This window comes from Stegodyphus dumicola, chromosome 9 (assembly GCF_044657685.1).
Source record: "Stegodyphus dumicola isolate Sdum_Otavi_A_Nest chromosome 9, ASM4465768v1".
In the NCBI taxonomy this organism is placed as follows: domain Eukaryota; kingdom Metazoa; phylum Arthropoda; class Arachnida; order Araneae; family Eresidae; genus Stegodyphus; species Stegodyphus dumicola.
The window spans coordinates 103,416,654-103,440,013 of record NC_140776.1 but is presented as its reverse complement, the minus strand read 5'-3'; the positions used below and the strand labels follow the sequence as shown (position 1 = coordinate 103,440,013).

The 23,360-nt window shown below is 31.5% G+C and overlaps 1 protein-coding gene across 5 annotated transcripts in view; it reads left to right on the top strand.

The window, feature by feature from the left end:
• LOC118197916 (cullin-5-like) overlaps positions 1-23,360 on the top strand; it is an 88,307-nt gene that overhangs the window by 48,977 nt on the left and 15,970 nt on the right. For 3 of the 5 annotated variants that reach the window (XM_085823838.1, XM_085823840.1, XM_085823839.1), the window contains exons 9-16: positions 746-853; positions 4,076-4,140; positions 4,301-4,427; positions 10,220-10,351; positions 10,439-10,559; positions 11,947-12,119; positions 19,521-19,682; positions 22,384-22,502. In XM_085823838.1, coding sequence (XP_085679964.1) covers positions 746-853; positions 4,076-4,140; positions 4,301-4,427; positions 10,220-10,351; positions 10,439-10,559; positions 11,947-12,119; positions 19,521-19,682; positions 22,384-22,502 — 1,007 coding nt within the window. Of the gene's footprint in view, positions 1-745; positions 854-4,075; positions 4,141-4,300; positions 4,428-10,219; positions 10,352-10,438; positions 10,560-11,946; positions 12,120-19,520; positions 19,683-21,875; positions 22,200-22,383; positions 22,503-23,360 lie in introns of those variants that run through there. The other 2 variants (XR_015043052.1, XM_085823841.1) reach the window with 2 other exon arrangements.

The window sequence follows — 23,360 nt, the reverse complement described above, 5'->3', positions numbered from 1 at the left end:
AGTAAGAATTTAAATTTCTGCTGTGGAGTGATATTCAGCAAAACAGGGTACTATACACAATGAGACTTTGCAAATCGAACACCAATAACGCGATTCCTTCCTGATCTTAATGTTTGTAGCAATGTGAACACCTTTGCATAGGGTTGTTTTTTCAGTGTTCCGGGTATATAATCCAGAACATGATTCCCACCTAACTGGCTTATATTAGGTTTAAATGGCCGAGTTTGTGTTGATTTATTTCTTTCGATTGGATACGTCGCAAACGTGTCTTCAATAAATTTGAGCAAAAAGTCGATACGCGATAATGTATTATTATTTTTATTATATAATATGAATGCATTCAGAATCATAATGTCTAAGAAATGGAGAAATATCTTTTTGTAGTTGACTTTTTCTGAGTCGTTTTCTTGCTATGGAATACGCTATGATAATTCCATTGCTCATATCTACTCCAACCATTTTTTTATTATAATCAATCACTAGCTCTGGTTTCTTTGCTATTATTTTTCTTTTCCCTGTTTCTATTACATTGCTTTATATGTGCATTGCTTACACTGCTTTATACGAATGATGAGTATACTCGTCAATACACAAAATTGTGCCGCTTCTCCATGACGAGTATACTCGTCAACCACAGTTAACTAGTTAAAATGTTTGTAAGTATGGAAAACTTAACTCTTAAATGAAATTCATCTCTTTAATAGCCATTTTAATTTATTTTATCTGTTTTTATTGCTTCTTACAGGATTCTGAAAAATATGTGGCGCAGTTATTAGAATTATTTAGAAGATTCAGTAAACTAGTCAAAGAATCATTTATTAATGATCCTAGATTCCTAGCATCAAGAGATAAGGTAATGCTCATATTGATGATTATAATTAAAATAGGATGTATACAAATTGTGAATAACAGAAAAGGGATGGTGGGAAAAATACACAAAATTAAGAATTTTGATTTAAATCAAGTTTTAATTTAAATTACCTTTATGCAGTTAAAGCTTATTTTTAATGTGATTAAAGCTTTAATGCATCACTAAATTCAAATTAATTCATAAAGGAGCTTTTAATTATATCATTATTAAATTTTGTTGTGCCATAAGTTTGATTAATATTCCATTAAACAGATAATTAATTTTCCCCAATACCTGAAAACTAAAACTGATTATCAGATGGAAGTCCATATAACTTTTACTTTTCATATTCATTACATTTTATTATGCTTCTGATTCAAATATCCAGTACCAATGGCTGCTGTTTCAGTATAGTTATCTGACTGGAATAGAAATTCTGAAGCCTTTTTGAAATTAAATTTTTCTTTCATTTTCTACAAACCAGATCCAATTGTGAACCATTTATTTCATATCAGCTAATATTGTTTCAGCTGTGAATAATGTACAAATTGAACTAATAAAAAATTGTAATAATATGATCAATGATTTAAAAAATGTATCAGTTGATTAAAATCCTGATTTAAATGAGTGATAGGGCAGCAGCTGAGTGATAAAGTCATTTAACACTGCTAGTTAGATCCGAGGTTTGAATCTCATGAATGGGCTGGCTGCATACGCATTTTTGCGATTTTCCCCATGCATAATATGTATACGAGCCAGTTCCCTTAAAAAGTCCTCCACCTAGGCATCCCTCCCCTTAGGCAGATAGCCCTCAAGTGCTTTGCCATAATCAAATATGCTTTAAATAAGTGATTTTATCATATGACTAAAATTATTGACACTGAATTAAAATCATATTTAGTTGTGTAAATGTGTGTATATGTTACTGTGGAAAGACCAAAATTGGAAAATGTCGACTTTCACCGGAGAATGTCAACATTCACCAAATATGGCGGTGAAAGATCGAATATTTCTTTACATTCTTGTACATTCGGACCGTCACTGGTGTATGTCGACAATCCCAGATATGCTCTGGTGTAGGTCGAAAAGAGAGGAGTATATATACATGCTGCCATTCCAAAAGGAAGTGTTCCACAAATAAATGCGGTTGTAAAAGCAAGGGCCTCTTGTGCAATTCAAAGTGTCATAATAGTTTAAGTTGTTGCAATAAATAAGATTTGAATCACATAATTTGGTAAGTTTATAACTTCTATTATTTTCTTTTCTCATTTTGAATGTACTGTGTGTTTTATGTTCTTAAGTTCTTATTCTGAGTCTCAAGTGCGTTTTTTTGCGAATGAATTACGGAGAAATATAATATTCTTATATGTTCAACATTCATCATTAGTACATGGTGAATGCTGACATTCACCGGTGTAAGTCAGAAATAAGAGTATTTGGAAAATATTTCGGACATACACCAAGCGACTATGTGAATGTTGACATTCTCCAGATTTCGGTGTTTCACCATAACATATACACGCATTAACATACATGCACAGAGAGGTATATAAATATAAAAATTTGTAATTTATGTTATTTGTAATAAATTGTTGCAGATTAGAAGAAATTAACTGCTTTAATGGCATCAATTATTAAATTTTGCCATTTTGTGTTTCATTTCTCTTTTTCTACTGCCCTCTCCCCTTTTTCATTGCCTTTTATATTTGTTAGTACACTGTACAAATTTACTTTCAAATCTGCATGCAATCAAATTATAATCCATAAGGATATTATTCTTTCTTTCTTTCTTTCTTTTTTTTTTTTTTTTTTTTTTTTTTTTTTTAGGTTGACACTTTGTAATATTAATTCTTCCATCATTCTGGAGTCAAGAAACTTATTTTTTAAGGCAAAACTCAGTTAATCTGAAATTGATTTTATTTCATACTTCAGAATGAAAAAGTATTGCAAAACTTGACACTTGAGTATGGTAAGGAAACTCCTGGGAATCAGCATTCGTTTACTCTAGAAACATCTGAGATATATTTCCCTCTCCCCTGTTGAAACATAAAGCTTGCTCATAGTTAGCAATATTACATTAGCCAACAGCATCAAACTGCAAAATATTTGCTACAACTAACTACAGCAATTACTGCCTTATTTAATGATCAAATAACAAAATACTTGAAAAGCTTGCCTGTTAATAAATTATGAGTCAAAAATCTGTCTAAACTAACAGTATAGTGATCAAACAATTATCAAAGTGTTCAATTTTACTCCACACATAGATGGAAGACACTGCAAACTAATTGATTCTGAACTCTTGAACTCTAATAATAATTGCTGTCCATTTTTACATCATCAGTTTCCTCTCTAGTTGCTTTTATTTGAGTCAAATTTTCTGCAGTTAAACACAGAGATTCTAGCCCTAATCTTCTTTACAGAATCATAGATGGATTTCATAGCATTTCTGGAACATTATCTGTACAAACTCCTCTGAGAATAGCTATAAATTTGCAAAAATATGGGATAGTGTCTATACCTTAAGATGATAATGACTCTAGCGCAAATCAAGACCCATCAATTTGGACTATTTTATATCGAAGAGGATAATTTGAAACCACCATGTAAGAAATTCAGAGTTTAAGAAAGCATTACTGCAACAATCATCAGTCATACCTGAGCATTATGAATATAAATAAAATTTAACCCTCACCTTCAACTGAACTTCTCTATAATTAAATTAGGTAGCTGTAGCAAAATTGTTTACATAGTGGAAAACTAATAATTGTCTGATTTAACTTCTTAACATGTCTGATTTAAATTCAAAACTTTTCATTTAAAAAATTATAATTAAAAATAGATATCTTTTGTAAAAGAGTTCTGTATTACCTCTCCCCTTAATTGATCAGAAGGAAACCGAAGCATTTTACTTCTCGTTTTGTATATTTTCTTCTGAAATTCCATAATGCTGTAGTTTCTTAATTAATATTAATGACATTTTTTACATTTCTTGAATACATTTCGTAATTTTAAATTATTTCACTTATCTGATATTAACATGTAAACTTTCAATAACAGTTGTTTTTGCTGTGGGAGTGTTGTACATTAAAGAGAAATATCATTCTGTTACATAATTTGAATGAGAATTTTCAGTTTTATTGAAATACCATTATGTATAACCTTTCAGAAAACGTAGTATTTTACCTTTTCTGTTTATTTAATATTTCATTATTCACTTGACAGGCCTTCAAGAAAATCGTCAATGATATATCAGTTTTCAGCTTAGAATTACCTACAAAAAAGAGAACGTAAGTTTATTTCAAGCTTTCATATAAAGTACATCAATAAATACTTTTATTCAATAATTTGAAAAATTACATGATCTTTTTCAAAATAATCCTGCTCATTTTCTTGGAAAATGACTTTTTGTTAATTAGATTCTGAATGTTAATATTTTCTTTTGTATAGAGGTAAAACTGAGCCAGAATCTCGTTGCCCAGAACTGTTGGCTAATTATTGTGATATGCTGCTGAGAAAAACACCTCTTAGCAAAAAATTGACATCAGATGAAATTGAAGGAAAATTAAAGGATGTGGTATGTATTTAAACATAAAACAAGTATTTACAAGTTGAAAATAAGTTTAACATAGCACATAGTTGCAAATTCAGGTTTAGTAATTTTAATTAACTATTACAACAAAAATTGTGTGATTTATACATTTTTAATATATGATATATTGGTTATAATAGATTATAGTACTATAAAGTAGGGCTATATGACTTGCAAATGGCCAACTCAAAAAAGATTAAAGGACGTCTAATTGAAATTTCAGCTTAAAAATGGGATACACATATTTTAGCTTTTATGATGTTATAATAAAAAATATTATACTGTTATTGCTGCATAAATTCAATTTAGCATCAATCACTAGTTGTTTAAAATATTATCTATATTAAAAAATAATAATGCTTCAATTTTTTACAAAATTCTTATTGAATAAAATATATAAATAAGAAAAACCATACCTTTATTTCAGTTGTTCAACTTGAAAAATAACCCTTTTTCCCCTGAACAATTTCAATATACATGCAAATTTTAATTTTTTCATATTGTTAGCAAAGATTATTATAGATTATTCATTATCATTATTAATATTTCTTAATTATTGTAGAATGTATCAATACATTCTAGCATATTATAGCATTGGTTATATAACAGAAGTTCTCAAACTTTTTTTCACTCTTGTTGGGTTAAAAAAAAGTTTGCAGTCTATCTACCCTTAACCCATTAACGCCCAAATTAACAATTCTTGAAATTTTGCCTTGAAATTGATAGACATTGTTAGAAATGCATAAATTAAAAGTATTTCAAAAGCATTTTGAAAAATTTTAACTGCAACCATATTTTTTAAGCCGTCCTCATTTGAGGACACTGGGCGTTTGTATATAAAAATGTAAAATTTTTAAAAATCAAAATTTTTTACATAAAATGATTTAGTTTTAATATATAAACAAACTAATAGACAAAATAATGTTAAAAATCAAAATTTATTTTAAGACGTGTAAGAAAACTTTTTTTTTTTTACATTTTTAAGATAGATTTTTTTTATGGAAAAGAGGAAAGCATTGAATGCACAATGTTACATTGCATTTCATGCAATATGTTCTTGGCTTTGAGGCACAACTGTCATATTGGCAACACCTTTGTTTATCTCTTTTACCAATAACATGCTGTATTTTGTCGAATTTTATGTCAGGAAGCACGTTCGATCTGCATGTTATCCTCCTTTGTACTGGTCTTCCTAGGATTGCTTTTGAGTCGGCTCCTTTCTTCAAATAGGTTACTGCAATGTATCTCCTAAAATCTTTGATTGACATTGAACGATGGATCCTTTTATAAATGAGATAGGCATTTACAACAGCCATATCTATCATCCTAGTAATAAGACAAAAATACCATTTCTTTCCTCGTATGGCTATAGAATGTTTCTCAAGAAGCCAATCATGAAGGTCAACACCCCCCATAAATGAGGTATAGGAACTTATAGCATGAGGCTGATTTACTTTCACCTTTTCTTTTTTTTCTCTACACTCCATCTTTGTACTGAGCCCACCAGCGGCCGAGCGGTAAAGTCGCTGAACACTGGTAGTTCGGTCCGAGGTTCGAATTCTGCGAACGGGCTGGCTGCATGGGTGTTTTCGTAGTTTTCCCCATGTGTAACGTGTATACGAGCCAGTTTCCCTTAGAAAGTCCTCCACGAAGGCATCCCTCCCCTTAGGCAGATAGCGATAGTGTGCTTTGCCATAATTAAATACACACACACACACACCATCTTTGAACTGAAGATAGCGGCATTATTGTGTCAAAATTAGTGGCCAATGAAACACACTTATTGTCTTTCCATTTGACAACAAGAATTTCATTTGTTGTGTCAAATTTACTATCGTAAAACCCTCTCTCTTTCTTACTCATTTTCTTGTCATCCATTATTGGGCATTTTTCAGTACGATTTTCTCGAATTGTTCCACTAGCTCTAAACTTCAGTTCTTTCAGTTTTTTTAGTAACGCATGACTGGTAAAAAAATTATCAAAATAAACACGATGGCTCTTCGGATCTTCTACAATAGATAGTAGATTTAGCACCACTTTTGTACCTAAAGGCAGTTTGTCAGATTCGGAAGTATTTGTTTCCTTTCCACAATACAGTGCAAAGTTATAACAGTATCCATCGTTGCCACACAGAACCCAGAGTTTATACCCAAATCTAATAGGTTTAGATTTTATAAACTGTTTCAGTGTATGATGACCATAATACCGGACGATCATTTCATCAACAGACAAATTTTCATGGAAAATGCCCCATTTTTGAAAATTCTTGGAAAGCATTTCTAACAAGGGACGTATTTTAAATGATTTATCATTCTTGTTATATTGATGTAATTTATTATCTTGGAAATGCAATAATCTTTTGAGCTCTAAGTAGAAATTTCTAGTCATAGCATTCTTCACTATTGTTACTCCTAAATCATCTGCTTCTGCCCAGTAATCCCGTTCACTGGGTAAAGTATGATAGCCCGAAAGTATCAGAAATCCTATAAATGTTTTTATTTCATCTTTAGTCACATTATAATTCAATTTATTTTTCATTTCGTGAGCATATCGATTAGTTTCCTCTACGATCATATCATAAACACTTTCAGTAAAAAATTCTTCAAACAGCTCAACTGGACTCATATTATTAGTTTGCGCTGTCAATATATCAGAATTTCTCTTGGACAAATTTTCCGAATTCCCAAATGTGTAAGCCGGGCTTTCATTCGTCCATACAATTGACTCTCTTTTACGTTTACGGGAATTGTTTTCCTTTTTCTTATCCGAAATAATAGGGTTATCATTATTATCTGGCATTGTAATTTCTAATGTACCTGTAACATCTGATACAACTGGAGTACCCAAATTATCATCATCGAATTGCTCTTCATCTGTTAGATCATCCACATCCGGAGGCATCGATATAATATCTGCTTCTATTTCTTCAGAAAAAAGATAAGCAGTCGCCTCTTCTAAGCTTTTAAATATTTTATTTCTACTCATTTTTCAAGATTTATTTATAGTTTTTCTGCAACAAAAGTAACAAACACTTAAAAAATAAATCTGAATACTGCATAAAAACTATACCCAAACGCCCAGTGTCCTCAAACGAGGACGGATATGTTTTCCTGTTTATTACGGATATATTTACAATAATAAATATTAACAAACATGCTAATGACACAATATGGGCTATCTAGATTATATTTATAACAAATTGAAAGAATTTACCTCATAAATCCAGTGCCATACAGTGGAACATAAAATAAACAACGCGATTACCAAAAAACGGGTAAATTATACTTTAATCTTTTTTATCTTTCCCGCACAATTTTACTTAGTTCCAAAATAATTGCACATCTCCCATTGTATGGTTGTGTCATCTATCGGACCAAATTGTACATATAAAAAGTTTTTTTAATTTAATGCAGGGAATAACAATTTTTTACAGCGTCCTCAAATGAGGACACTGGGCGCTAATGGGTTAAAACAGTTTCAATATGAAAAAACGAAAAAAGAAAAAAAAAAAAAGTACCTCTCATTTGTCTTTAATTTGCTGAATTTTTCATTATTTCTGTTATATTTATGGGAATTTTTAGTTAATTTTATCTGTAAATCACTTGACCCAGAAAGTTTGCTACAACTTTTCGTGATTATTGCCATGCTATCCAGTTTGAGAATTGTAGATATAGACCATTTTATTACTGGACTATTTGTGCATTTAATATTTTACTAATTAGTACTTATTTTAATATTTACTATAACTATTTTCTATTTAACTATTTATTACTATTAAATATTATTTTGTTATTAGACTATTTGCACATTTGACATAGGCTATTTTTGTTTTTAATGCTATTTAACCTAACCTAATCTTTAATTGCTATTTAATTTCTTTATTTCATGTCCTTCTTGTTTGATTATATAAATATTCTTTTTGAGGAATCACTAAAAATGAATATTTTTATTTTAGTTTTAATAGTTAAGATTTAATTAGTACTTGCAATATGCTGGGTTTTATGGCCATGTTAAAATTTATAAAGAATAATTTGAGATAATATTTGAATTGAAATTTTATTTACTGAGTGATGAAATCTTCTCTGATAAAAATAGTTATCTGCTATTAGATCAATTAACATTTTATCCTAAGTTAACCTTCGTTAAGACATTACTTTTGATAAGACAGATGTTAATCTTTTTTATTTATTTATTTATTTATTTTAAGTGCTCTACTTTTGGATATATTATTTCCAGTGTTTAAATTGCGCCAGAGCCCACTGGAGCCCGGCTCTGGTACTTCTCAATTTTTAAGATAAATTACAATTTTAGCCAGAGCGCACCGGAGCCCTAAATAAGATGAGCTTCTTTTTATAAAATTGACGCACAATTTCAAGAAAAAAAATTTAGAATTCCTAATGTTTTAGTTTAACAATAAGCAGATCTTGCAATACCCTATTTCGCTAGAAATACAAGCTCATGAGAACATGAGATGTTCAAGTAAAGTCCTCTCACCCACATGTGGAAACCTTTCCCTTTAAGAAGGGTAATAAATTTGGGGGAGTTTGTTTAGGAACATGTAAATTTCTCGCCATGATATCGTATCTAGTGTATTGTTATCGATGGTTACAGTTAGTTATCCTCGCAGGAAGGAAGATTTGTTTTCTTAAATGTGCATTAAGTGACAGCGAGTACAATACAATAAGAGATAAACTGCTCAAGCACGTCCTGTATATCGTCTTCCTACAGTATCCACTAATGTAACCAAATACGGGTAGCGAAAAGCATAACCAGCAACTTTACATTCATCCTTAGAAGTCAGATTCAGTACTCATTTTACCCCTGACACACATCCACTTGATGGCTATACTTATATCAGCAAAGAGCTGTGGTCAAAGAGAATGCTCTCTCTCACCAAGATTCCCCTCATTTTTTGTTTCCACTTACTCATACCCTTGTGCTCTCATTCTGTTTCGCCCTCTTTTTAGTATTATCTGAATTTTCATCAGCTATATTTTAAGTATATTTGTGACGATAAAAGAACTTTTTCCTTCCCTACCATCTGAGCTTAAATTGCGCCTAAGCCCACCGGATCCTGGCTTCGATGCTTCTTAGTTTTTGTAATAAATCATAATTCTAGCCGGAATAATTCTAACTCTAATTCATAATTCTAACCGGAGCCCTAAATAAAAAGGTTGTGACACTTCTTTTATGTAAATGAATAACAATTTCAGTAGAAATTTTATCTCGAAAATTTTATTTTTAGCAATAAAATTATATTAAAAATCACTTATTAAATTTTAATTTATCTCTTTACATTTAATTTAATTTTAATTATTTAATTATATCATAATTATTGACTAAATAAAAATTTATAAGCATTAATTAAATAGCTATTAATTAATTAATGTGATAGTAATTAACTATTCAATTTTAAAATTATTAATGAGTTAAATAGTCATTTTATTTATTTATTTACTCTTGTTCCTCTTTGCTGACAGTCTTCCATAGGGCTCCTACACTTATTATTTTAAAAATTAAGCCCTGATTGTTTTTTTATTTTAACAAATTATTATTGTATTCATCACATAGCTATCATCTTGTCATCACACAGTTCCTTAAATGTTGACTGCTCTAAAATTTAGTATCAAAATTACTTTTATTATTAATTTGGGTATTTTTGAAATTCCAAGAGTGTTTATTTCCCTTCCTGTTCGAACTTTTATTAAAATTATGCTATTGCTAAAAAATAAAGTTTTTTGATCACATAGTTTCATCTGGCTGTTTTCTTTGCACAGCTTTTAATTCTCAAGTATGTTCAAAACAAAGATGTTTTCATGAGGTATCACAAATCTCATCTTACAAGACGGCTCATTCTTGAGACTTCAGCTGATAATGAGAAAGAAGAAAACATGGTCAATGGCTTAAGAGTAAGTAAACTTTTAAATTTTTTGCCTTTACATGAATTTTATTTTATGAAATGTTGGTTGTTATTAATTTTTTTCTTTTCTTCTAAGGATATTGGTATGCCTGCTGATTACGTGAATAAATTATCGAGAATGTTTCAAGACATAAAAGTAAATGAAGATCTTAATGAAGAATTCAAAGGAACTTACCATACTAAAAACTCTTTGGCTGGTAAGTCATAAAATTAATCAAACTATTTGTTGTAATTCCACATACGCTTTAGTTTGCTTACGTTTCCAACCCTCTGCTAGCTGAGATCTTTGAAGCAGAGGCATACCTAAGGTTTTCAGCGCCCAGGGACAACTGAAGATTTTGCGCTCCTTTCTGTGTGCCAAGAATAGAAAACATTTCATTCTAGAATTTTGTAACTTCAATTTGGCACCCCCTGATTGCTGCACCCAGGGACAGGTGCCCCCTCTTGCCCCACCTTAGCTACGCCACACTCCAAAGGTTTACTTAAGTGCTACTTTCCGGATTTTTTTAAAAAATTATTTTAATAATAATAAATGTTACATCTATGAGTTTATTTATAGAAATATATTTCCATAGACATTTAAAATGAAAGCATAATTTAACATAGTATTACATTAAAAATATTAATATAACAGTAACCATTTATTAAGTGCAAAAATGAACGCTTTTTCTGTAAAATAAAAAAAAAAAAATAGTATGTAAAGTACATTGCAGAATAAAGATTTTAAATAAGAGCTAAAGCTAATTATAGCAAATTTATGCTTTGTACTTCACTAATATTTCAAGTAAAAGGAATTCTGCCAGCACCCTGCATGCTTGCTTCATCACATGCTGGCTTCCAATTCAAGAGTCACCTGAGTCTAGTCAAGCTGGTTTACATTATGTCTACAAGAGCTAGCAACTCCCCTTCATATTCTTTGATTATATATATATATATAATGAATTTGGTTCCCATATGATAAAACTGACCCATTTATTTAATTTAAAAGTATGTGCGTATGAGGCCATACACAAACTGAAGCCTAAAATGCTTAGTATGTAACATAAATTTCCGTTTAGATAGAGGTTTTTGATCTTGATAGATAAAGTGGTGGATATTGCTATGCAAACTGATGTAAGAAGTAGTGATTAATATATATCTTTTAAAAAGGAGATCCTATTCCCCTGAATGTAACAGAATTCATGTTCTAGAAAACATTGGCAGACTTTGGTATTAGCACATAGCTAACTCCTAATGTTCATATATTAAACATTAAAAATATTTATAGCCTAATGAATTTTTGTATGACTCAGATTATGATTCTAAAGTATTAACTCTGCATGACAATATGTTTCCTACATGTGTGCAGCTTGTACATGCAAGAATACAGTAATAAAAGTATAGTTATTATGGGCTAAAATGAGCTTGAAATTTGTTCATAATTTGCTTCCTGATATTAACTTGACTGGTTGATAGTAAATTTATTACTGACATTCAAAGTACTTTTTAGCTTTATTATCATTTACTAATTCAGAATACTCATTCATCTAATAACAATTTTATGTTTGCTCTTATAATTTTCATTTTTATTAATGTTTTCTGTAGATTTGGTGAAAATAAAGATTCTTAATACTGGTGCTTGGGCTAGGGCAAGTGAGCGAATACCAGTTTCATTGCCACTAGAATTAGAAGATTTTATACCTGAAGTTGAAGAATTTTATAAGCAGAAATACAGTGGTCGTAAACTTCAGTGGTATCATCACATGTCAAACGGCACGGTAAGGATTTATCTATCTTCTCTTCTGTTTGTATTTATATATAATAAATATGCTGTCCACATTCATCTGAATTATCTGCAATATTGCTGTTACCAAAAAATTTGAATACGCTCAAAAAACATTTATCATCTAAATACATTTATCATTTAAAGTCACATTTATCATCTAAATATTTATCTGAATGACAAATGTGGGTATTTTAGAGCATGCAAATTGCAAATGGTAGTGTCTTAGCATATTTTCTCACACCATTCAGGTTTCCAAGAGATTCCTCTCTCAATCCTTGTGGCAAACAGTTTAGTTGCATAGAAATAGTCATGGTTTTTCCTTGAATAGCATGACTGTGAGCCTGTTTTTCTTAAGAAATCTGCACAAAGGCATTTCTCCCATTAGAAAGACAGACTATGCTTGTTTTGTGTAATTTAAATTATAATAATATCTGTCAAACTGTTTTTATGTGTAGATTCGAGTTTTATATATTTCTATGGATTAATTTTCATGTTCTTACTTTACCAAACAAGATGAATGACACTCTTTTGAGCACAGGATAAAATGGAAAATGCTGAATCATGGCATCAGAAACTGAAGACATTGTAATTTCATCACACATGATGTTGCAAAGACGTCGCATTATGTATGCATGTGTCTGCAAAATTCCACACTTTTACGACAGTTGCAAAGATGTTGATTCAGATCGTTGCCTTTATTTCTTTTTACACAAAGATGTCAATTTCATGTCTTTAAATACCATATTCTCGTTACAAAAATGTAGGATGCTAGGTTGTAACAACATATACAGTCAAAAGTCTTTAATCTGGACTCTTCGGGACTTCGGCGATTCCGGATTATTGGTTTTTCTGGATTATAGATCATCAATTTAAATCTGGTAAGATGGCATGCAGAAATTATAAAATTAAAAATATGAAACTGTAATTTATGAAATAAAGAGCAATTATGATCTAAAGGGTATCAAAATTTACAAAAAAGAGAGAGCTTAATATTTATTTGTTTACTTTATTAACCATTTCTTTCAACGCGTGCATGTGTAAAGCATACATTAGGCATAGTCGAAATTAGAAAATTGCAACCAGAAAACTATTTGATGTGTATTCATAATATTTATAATGACGAGGAATTTGATTTAAATCATATCAAAGACGGAGTACATCGAGATGAAATACTACATTTAGTAAGGAATTATAAGCCAAATAAAATAAAAACATCGGCCTTGAAGATAAGGATAGTACTGACACATCAACTTCCAGTTCATTGCGTACCACAACGTCTCCCCCCCCGGCAGAGCAGCGTGAAATATATAAACAGATTTCGGAATGGTTAGAGGAACAAAGGATATGCCTTTATCCATTCTTTGCAGCAATTCCACTTTTTGTTTGATGGACATCGAAACATGCTTTCGCTTTGTAGATCCTTTGGCAGCTCCATAATCAGAAATTCTTTTTGAAATAATCGAAAGTTCAAGATTACTTTTATAAAATTGCTCTAACAGTCTGCAAAAAATAATAAGCGGGATCCAATTAGAAGATTAAGGAACAACGCAATCTGCAACATTAACTGAAATAGATAATTAGATAATTTTAGCTTAGTTTATACCGTCCGTTATAGATTAAACGTGCATGCGTAAACATATTATGCACATGCATAAACGCATGCGCAGAAAGTTTGTAGCTTTGAGGTCCGGATTATAGATCGTTCCGGATTATGGATGTCCAGATTAAAGACTTTTGACTGTATAAACATTTTAGTGACACCTTATTGAATCTATCTTTCTTTGTGAATTTCATGCACTAAAGAAGTAAACTACGAAACTAACATCTTATTAGTTCTGTAAATTTACCTTTTGGGGATTGTTCCAAAGTCTTGTTATGATGTCTTTTTGTATATAGAGTCCATTTTGTTGGACCATAGTGTTTATTAAAATCTTATTTAGTTTTTAATTCACTGATTTTCTAAATTCAGTGACTAAATCTTTACTTGTTATTCATGATATCTAAATAAAGTGCATATTTAATGTAAAACTATATATTTTAACTCTTAATTTAGTAAGAATGGTTTATAAAATAATGAACCTAAATAAGAGCTTCAGATTTGTTCAGATCTTTCAGCATGCATTACAATTGACTAATAATATAAGCATCCTTATGAATATTGTTTATTGCCTGTAAAAACTTATAAGACAAACACAGACAAATAACTGATAAGACAAATAAACATTATAATAAGACAAATAACTGATTAAAAACATATTTTACATGAGTCCCCTTTCTTTCAACAATCTGCCCTGGAATAAAAATTTTGTAAATTAGTACATATGTTAAATTTCAAGTTTTGTCTACAGATATATATAATAAAAATACTCACTCAATAAATTAAAGTATAGTAAAATATTTATTTCTGATGAACATGCTTTTCTTTGTTTACACATGTTGAGTTTAAATATTTTTCATTTCATGAAGTACTACATTTTAACTGTTATTCAAATTCACTGTCTTCCCCCCCCCCATGTTTTCTCATAACATGAATTATCTACAGCATTCATTATTTTAATTATCTACTTCTATAGGAACTTTATATAAATTGTCAATTTTCATTCTCTTCAAGATGTGCCAGTGTTTCATTAAATTAATGGCATAAAAAATGTTTTTTTGATAATAAAATTGAATTCCATAATTTTTGTTGTACATTCTGAAACTTACATTTCATAATATATAAATAACAGTGTTAGCTAACATAAAAACAGATAGGATTTTCCAATTCTGTTTTTCCTCTTTGTAGGTGCATTCCTCAATTTTTTTAACCTATTGTATTTTAATGCAAAGGAATAACCTTAAATTGAACTAAATAACCCCTGTTGAAATTTGGTGATAAGGAATAACCTTTAATGTTACTGTTTTGTGACATTAAATGTTATTCCAAACTTCAGTTAAATTTTCTGTAACCCGTTTATTAAATTCAAAATCCATATGCAAATTTTTAAGCCAAAAATCTCCCATTCATTATTCATAAATTAAAAATTATCTTTAATTATTATAAATCTTTTCAATTAATAAAAAAGCATCTAAAATTAAATCTGTGATTTGTAAAAATAAAAAAATAATGAGTATGCTTTATTGATATGATTCTTTCTAATAAACTGATTTATAAAATCTCCAGCAGCATGCTTTGAATATGCTTTTTGGTAAATCTCTTAGATTGCATTTACAAGCAGATAAACATTCATATTTTTCATATAGCTAATAAAACTGGCAGTAAACGTTTTCAGGAAATTCTAATTTAAAATGCCCAGTTTTTATAATTTAAAGTGTGCCTAATTTTTTTATCAGTTATTAACTTGAAACTACTTTCCAAGAAATAAGCATACAAAAAAAATTATAAAATCAGTTAATAAATAAGATTTAAAGAGCATCAGCTAATAAATAGCAGCATTAAATGAGAAATCTAAATAAGTATTTATAAAATAGTGAACCTATATAAAAGCTTCAGATTTGTTCAGATCTTTCAGCATACAGGCCCACCAGCGGCCGAGCGGTAAAGACGCTGAACACTGGTAGTTCGGTCCGAGGTTCGAATCCCATGAACGGGCTGGCTGCATGGGTGTTTTCGTGATTTTCCCCATGTGTAACGTGTATACGAGCCAGTTTCCCTTAGAAAGTCCTCCACGAAGGCATCCCTCCCCTTAGGCAGATAGCCTTAGTGTGCTTTGCCATAATTAAATACACCACCACCTTTCAGCATACAGTATAATTGACCGAATAATATAAGCATCGTTATGAATACTGTTTATTGCTTGATTTGAATTACTTAGTGCTTATTTATTAGTTTTTCATTTAGTTTATTATTTAGCTTATCAAAAGTAATAGATGCAGCTTAATTTTAAAGGTTTTCTTATTAATATCTTACAATTGCTTGAATAATAACAGTATTTCCGTAAATAATTGGCGTAATTCTTCGAATGTGACAGAATAATTGGCATCTGAATCAACAAGGTCTTTCACACACTGTCCGTTCACAGTTATAAGGGAGGTATTTTTTTTTAACTTGGCTGTGGTGTACATTAGAGGATTTTCTTCAATTGTGGCCTCACCTCCTGCATAGGACACCTGCCCTAGTTTTGCTCATTGCTTTGACATGGGGAATGGCATACTGGCAGCTGCGATGGCTGTTGAGAAAGCGTGATAAGGTGAACCGGATAAGGTGAACTCCTCCTTATTCGGGAAGAAGTTTTGGCTGGACATACTTGAAGCTGTATACAGTGTCCTTGTCCAGTGTTGGAATGTCCTAGTTGCTCTTGCATTTTCAAACATTTGGCATCTATTCCTATAGTACATTGCAATGATAACAGAGAGATATGCCAATCCTTGGGCATCTGCAATGATAACAGAGGGGCATATTATTGTCGATCCTCCCCAGGGCTATCTTACATTGTGGAGCAGCTTTCTTGCTGCCTTCATGCCTTGGTTGCGGCTTAACTGGAACAGAATGTAGGGTTGTGTTTTTGCTTCTTTCGGTTCCTGTGAGTGATGCTAGAGCCTCCATAACTTCCTTCCAGACCACTGAAGCTATGTGATTCGCTGGCTCTTCGTCTGTGTAGCCTTGAACTTGTGGCATGACATTCTGAAGCCCTTCCTTGATGATGGTGTGAATTATAGAACTTAAATCCCTGTCGTCTGCATTGGCCAACGCCGCAGAGACATTAAGTAGCCTCTCGAATCATCGTTGGTAGAGATACCTCATTCTCAAAGGCTTTCCATGTGACGGCGACATTTCATGAAGGTTTCGAAGCTGTCGTAGTCCTGAAAGGACAGGAGACAGGACCTGGTACAAGTCCTCGAAATATCTTTCATGAGTCATGAGATAAGCCACTATCTCATCTTCAACCCTCTATGACTGAAGATGAGAAATTCTCATCTTCAACCTTTTCGGCACATAGCAAGTACATCTTGAATATAAGCATCAGACATCTCGTTAGTTTGCTGCACACATGTGAGTAGTAGTCTTTCGACTTGGCGTTTTACAGCAACTGCATGACAAAATGTGTTTTGAGAGGATTTCTGAAAACAGTTCAACTAGTAAATGTGTCTTGATTATTATCGAACCACTGTCGAGTGGTTCCGGTTCTGTCGAGTTTCCAAAGTAAAAAATGTTCGCTAGACACAATTAATCGTCACAGTGGTTATAGGTGGCGATTCAATCAAAGTCCTTGAGCCATCTGTTAGTATCTTGTTGGTTGTTACCGGCTTCTGGGTATTTGTAAGTCATTTAAGTATCGGTGCGGCGTTACTCCGAACGGAATTAGCTCCTGCTAGGGGACTTCTGCTCTGCTTTCTTCCCATCATCCTCGATCTTCTACTTGAATCCTTAAAAGACCAAAATTAGGGGGAAGTCTTCGAATATGTAGGCTTTGGCTTGACTCTTCTCTAGTAATTAATTTACCTGGCACCTTGACTAAACTGTAGCATAGATGAAGTGCTGGAAGAGACAAGTGTTCAAGGATGAACTCAAGACTTTATCATTCAAACTGAATGAGTAACCATTTATTTACACCTGAATGATCTGAATGATTACACAAATGAATTCTTTAAATATTTGGTTGTGTTGAGAAAAATCATTACTAAACTGTTTTGCTGTGCTGAGAACAACTTATTATAACTTATTACAACTTTTATTCACAATAAAAAAAAATCTGACATGTTTTTCATATGAGATATCCTAAACTAATATCCAGCTTGAAACAAGCTTTGATTAATTTACGACTAAAATCTTAGAAGTTAATATAAGTAGACAAACTAACAGGAAGGAAATTTAAACAAAAACCAATTTTTAGACCACTTGCCTTTGATGAGTTTTGAACTCAGGTTTGATTTATTGGTTTATGTGATTGCAGCAAAGCCTTGAGGGCTGTCTGCCTAAAGGGAGGGGTGTCTTCTTAGAGGACTTTCTAAGGGAAACTGGATCGTATACATGTTACACATGGGAAAAACAATGAAAATATCCATGCAGCCAGCCTGTTCATGGGATTCAAACCTCGGACCAAACTACCAGTGTTTAGTGACTTTACCACTGGTGGGCTCTTTGAACTCAGGATCTTCAGTTTCCAAATTCTGCATCTTACCCACTGAGTCACATTATACTTTGTAGAAGGGAACAATTTTAATTAATTTTCTTTACGGGGATATAGGCATATTTGTGACTTTAGTCAGGTTACTCCTGTCTCCTGGCGAGCAGTGGTCAGCTTGAAAATAAGTGCTGGTACCTTTGTAGAAGTTGGCCAGTGCTTGCCAAGATTTAGAACTCTCATGGGTTTTCCAAGAACCTCAAAGAGGATTCCTCATGAAACTCAACTCCGTGATGGTACTGGCACCTTTGCGTTTCTTGCACAGTCATGCTTGTGACTGCTAAATGGGTACCAAGGAAAGCTGCTCGTGTTTTATCCAAATTGCGTGCTACAGTTGGACCAGCTCCATCCACACTGTGCACTGTGTGTAGAAAATGGCTTCAGTATCCTTCTTGCATTGCTTCTCCACATCATGCCTGAAAACAAACAAAAAATGCATACCTACCATACATCCTATGGAAAGCATTTCTTGCAGTGATTGAAAAATTCATCCATTACCTTGTCATGAAAAGAAGGAAGACTTTATTACTCTAAATTTGTCCTTATTTATTGCTAATATTTAACAAAATTTTAAATACATGCAAGTATCCTTTTTTATAACTTAAAACCCGGACCAGCCTCACAGCATGTGCAGCTGGTGTGGCTGCAACGGACCGCAAAATTTTTATAATTTAGAAAAGAACCGGGTGATGGAATTTTGGATTCCATCGGGCAGCAAAAAATCTATCATCAGTGTTGCTTAAAACCCAGTAACTTAGTCTGAATATGAAAATATATATATGGGCTCCTTGGCACATGCTGAGTTATGTGCTTACATGAAAAAATTTAGCAATGCTCTGAAACAGTTGAATTAAGAGTGGGCATAAACATTTGATATGTAGTGTATATCCTTTTCTTTTATTATTATTATTAATTTTTAAAAGTTTTACACAAATGAATTCTTTAAATATTTGGTTGTGTTGAGAAAAATCATTACTAAACTGTTTTTCTGTGTTGGGAACAACTTATTATAAGTTATTATAACTTTTATTCACAATAAAAAAAATCTGACATGTTTTTCATATGAGATATCCTAAACTAATATCCAGCTTGAAACAAGCTTTGATTAATTTACGACTAAAATCTTAGAAGTTAATATTTATCTTTAAAAACAATAAAATGAAAAATTAACTAGAGAGTAATGTTATAAAGTTGTTTTGATTCTATTATTGCTAGTTGTTTATTTTCCGATTATTTCACCCCCCCCCTTTTTGTGCGTGTGCATGTAGATTACTTTTAGCAACTCAGTTGGAAAGTTTGATCTAGAAATTACAACATTTCAAATGGGAATTTTGTTTGCTTGGAATCAACGACCACATGAGAAGATAACATTTGAAAATCTGCGTCTAGCTACGGAACTACCAGATACTGAATTGAGAAGAAATTTGTGGGTAAGTGTTATTGTTATTGCTCTGCCTTCAATCAATCTATTCTTTCCTCTGTGGCAAAACAGACATTAGAAATTCTTTGATTGCTGTTTGCTAATGTTAAATGTTAAAAACTAGTCTGTTTTAAAATCTCGTAAGATGGCCAGTAATCAAAATAAACATCTGAAAGAACTGTGTAAGGGAGAAAAATGAAATTCCAATACTCATAAATAAGAGTTCATTTTGACTAGAAATTAGGAAAGTGGTCTTCTTATATTATGCCATTTTCATTTGTGTGTAATTATGTGTCTAATATAATCAACGGTGTATTTAATTATGGCAAAGCACACTAGGGCTATCTGCCTAAGAGGAGGGATGCCTTTCGTGGAGGACTTTCTAAGGGAAACTGGCTCGTATACAGTCTAATATAATCAATCTTGACTTCTTGTAAATAATAAATGCAGGTTTGAAAGCATCAAGTTTTTAGAGAACTTTTAGAGTACTATTAATATTGCCATACAGAATTCAAACTGATATTCTAATGGCTGTGTAATGTTATATTTCCTTTAATTGAACTGATTAACTTGTACCCACTTTTTCTTGTTTATTTTTCAGAAAATAATTTATTAAATATATTAATATTTCTGAAATATTAATTAGCAGTGAATAAAATGTAGCCTGTATGTTAATCTTTGCTTTCATTCCTTATTCCAGCAGGAAATGTTAACTTACATTATATTTGTTTTATATAGAAACTGCTACAGAGAAAGCAATTATCAATACAGAATATTGATAATTGTCTTTCCGCATGGTGAATAGAATTTTAGCTGATTCTCTTGTTCCAGCTTCATATATTACTCTATCAGTTTCCTTTGTCACAATGAGAGGGGAATGGATTAAAAAAAAAAAAAAAAAAGGCAAGGAAGATTGCCAAAATAAAAAGAAATCTATTGGGATTTGATGAGTTAAGCCAAAGTTTTGCTAAAGTATAATAATTATATAATTATAATTTGCAAACATAAAAAAACTGATCAAATAAACTCTTTAAATGATCTGTAATAGTTATTATTTCTCTCTTAAACTGAGCAGTGAGATAATTCAGAAGCAAAAATTTTTATCGGAATTTATTAAGAATGGGCATTTTTGGAAGTGTGAACCTAAAGAAAACTATCATTCACATAGAAAATAAGATCAAATCAGTTTTCTATAGCTTCATAATTACAGACTTACAAAACTATGCTTAATTATTTTACTTATAATAGCTTTTTATCTTAAAAAGACTATACTTTTCTTCTAATGTCTTATTAAAATGAAGGGATGATAGTTAGGAAGCTGAAGTTAAATTTAAAAAGAAAAATTGGCTAGGGCATTTGGCAAAACTGCAAACTCAACAGCAAATCAAATAGACTTTCTATAACAATTTAATAGCGATTGGTTTGTAAAATTATGTGTACAATCATTTTACTTAGAATTATTTCTTTAAATCTCAAAGACTGGACTTTTTCAATCATATTTGTTGGGACAGATGAAGAAGAAAGGAAGCTCAAATAAAATATTAAAGAAGTTGCTTGGCTGAGGTATTTGGGGAAATAGCAGACTCAAAAGTTGATAAGTCTGGCTTACTGAGTGAAACTCAGATGTTAAGTCTGTTATATAGTAATGAGGGTTAAGTAATTTTATAGTTTAGGTACATTAATACATACTACACTAGGAGTATTTGTCATAAATTAAGGGACCATCTCTTAGACCTGTAATTTGTAAACAGAGATATTCATTCCAGAATTGCAAACTAAGTAATTAAAGACCATGCACGTGAATGTCAGTTTCATAGCTTTCATGTATATGATTTTGAATTATTTAGTTTGAAATTCTGATCATACCTCATTTATCGCATGCATGATGCATTTTCTTTACTTTTCTTCCTAAAATGTGGCCCACCAGCGGCCGAGCGGTAAAGTCGCTGAACACTGGTAGTTCGGTCCGAGGTTCAAATCCCGGGAACGGGCTGGCTGCGTGGGTGTTTTCGTGGTTTTCCCCATGTGTAACGTGTATACGAGCCAGTTTCCCTTAGAAAGTCCTCCACGAAGGCATCCCTTCCCTTAGGCAGATAGCCCTAGTGTGCTTTGCCATAATTAAATACACCACACACCACACTTCCTAAAATGTGAAAATCATGCAGTATGCAAAATGAATTGTCAGTTGAATTTATCCAAATAGTGTCTCAGCTGACAGCCCAAAACAATGAGGTCCAAGTGCAAGTGTTTTGGAACACACTGTTCAGATAACACTGTTGGATATGAAGACTGTGCAGCAGACATCCCACTCGTGTGTCTCTGTTGACCAAGCATCATTGTCGACTGTACCCACAGTGGGCTCAGAAACATTGAGAATGGACCATGGAAAAGTGGAAGACAGTTGCCTGGTTAGATGAATCATGATAAATTATCAGATTGACATTAAGTTCAAATAAACATTTTGCACTGCACCATATTAGCTGTAAGCATACTGGAAAATCCAAATAGAGCAGGCAGGGGCTTAAGTGTAAGTGAAAAAGATTGAAATATTTCTTTGTAAAATTCTAATTTGTAAGTCTAATTTAGAATTTATTTTTTATGCTTTAAAGCTATGTAATAAATTTATATTTTCCTGTAATGTTGCATGATATGCAAATGACATGAATAAAAGAAAAGATCATGATAAAAAAAAAACTTTTTTTTTTTTTCAGTCCTTAGTTGCCTTTCCTAAATTGAAGCGACAAGTTTTATTGTATTCACCTGAAGTTAAGACACCTAAAGATTTTGATGAGAGTACTGCATTTTGGATCAATCAAAAGTTTGCAATAATGTAAGTCTTTTATTTATACTCATAACTTCATATACGATTTTGAAACTATTGAATTGAATGTTACAAATGCATATAATTTATTAATGTAAGAACATTATTTGGAACAATTGTATTCTCATTATTACTTTTTAAAATACATACAACAGAGAAAAAGGACATTAAAAATGTATTGCTTTGAATGAAGGTAAGAAAAATATTATTTCCTTTAAAAAGCATGCAAAATAATATAATATATAATCATCTCAGGAATATTATTTTTAAACTTTGCACAAATCAAATTTTTGCTATGCATTTGTAAAAGTTATATCGAGTTAAGATTTCTCCAAAATTAAAATGTGAAGCACTTAACTGAGTACCTATTCTGAACTTTAATTGATTTAGACTATAAATCCTTTTTTTATTATTATTCACCTAGATTGACTGTTAAGTCATCTAGGTGACACATTGAGAAAGAGCAGACACATCGAGAAAGCAGTGCATGAACTATGTACAGCTCTTTAATCAGAGATTCTTATATAAAAAATAATAGTTTTATTTTGAAATAGAATAAGAATTTGAATAATTAAAAAAGTATTGCCATTTGCTTTAACAATCTTTTTAATTACAGTAGGAATACAATAATTTCGAAATAATTATTATGCACTTATCAAAATACCGAAAAAAAAGAACAAATAATTACATTTCTCTGAACTTAATTGCCATGGTAATGCTATTTTTAGAACTGACTATGATTATCAGACAGCAGAAAATATGCCGATAAGCCAAAACATTATGGCCATCCCCGCATTTTTCAATGCAGTCATTTAGATGATGTGGAGAGCATGTGATTAAGTGGGAATGGTATTTAACTATTGCTGG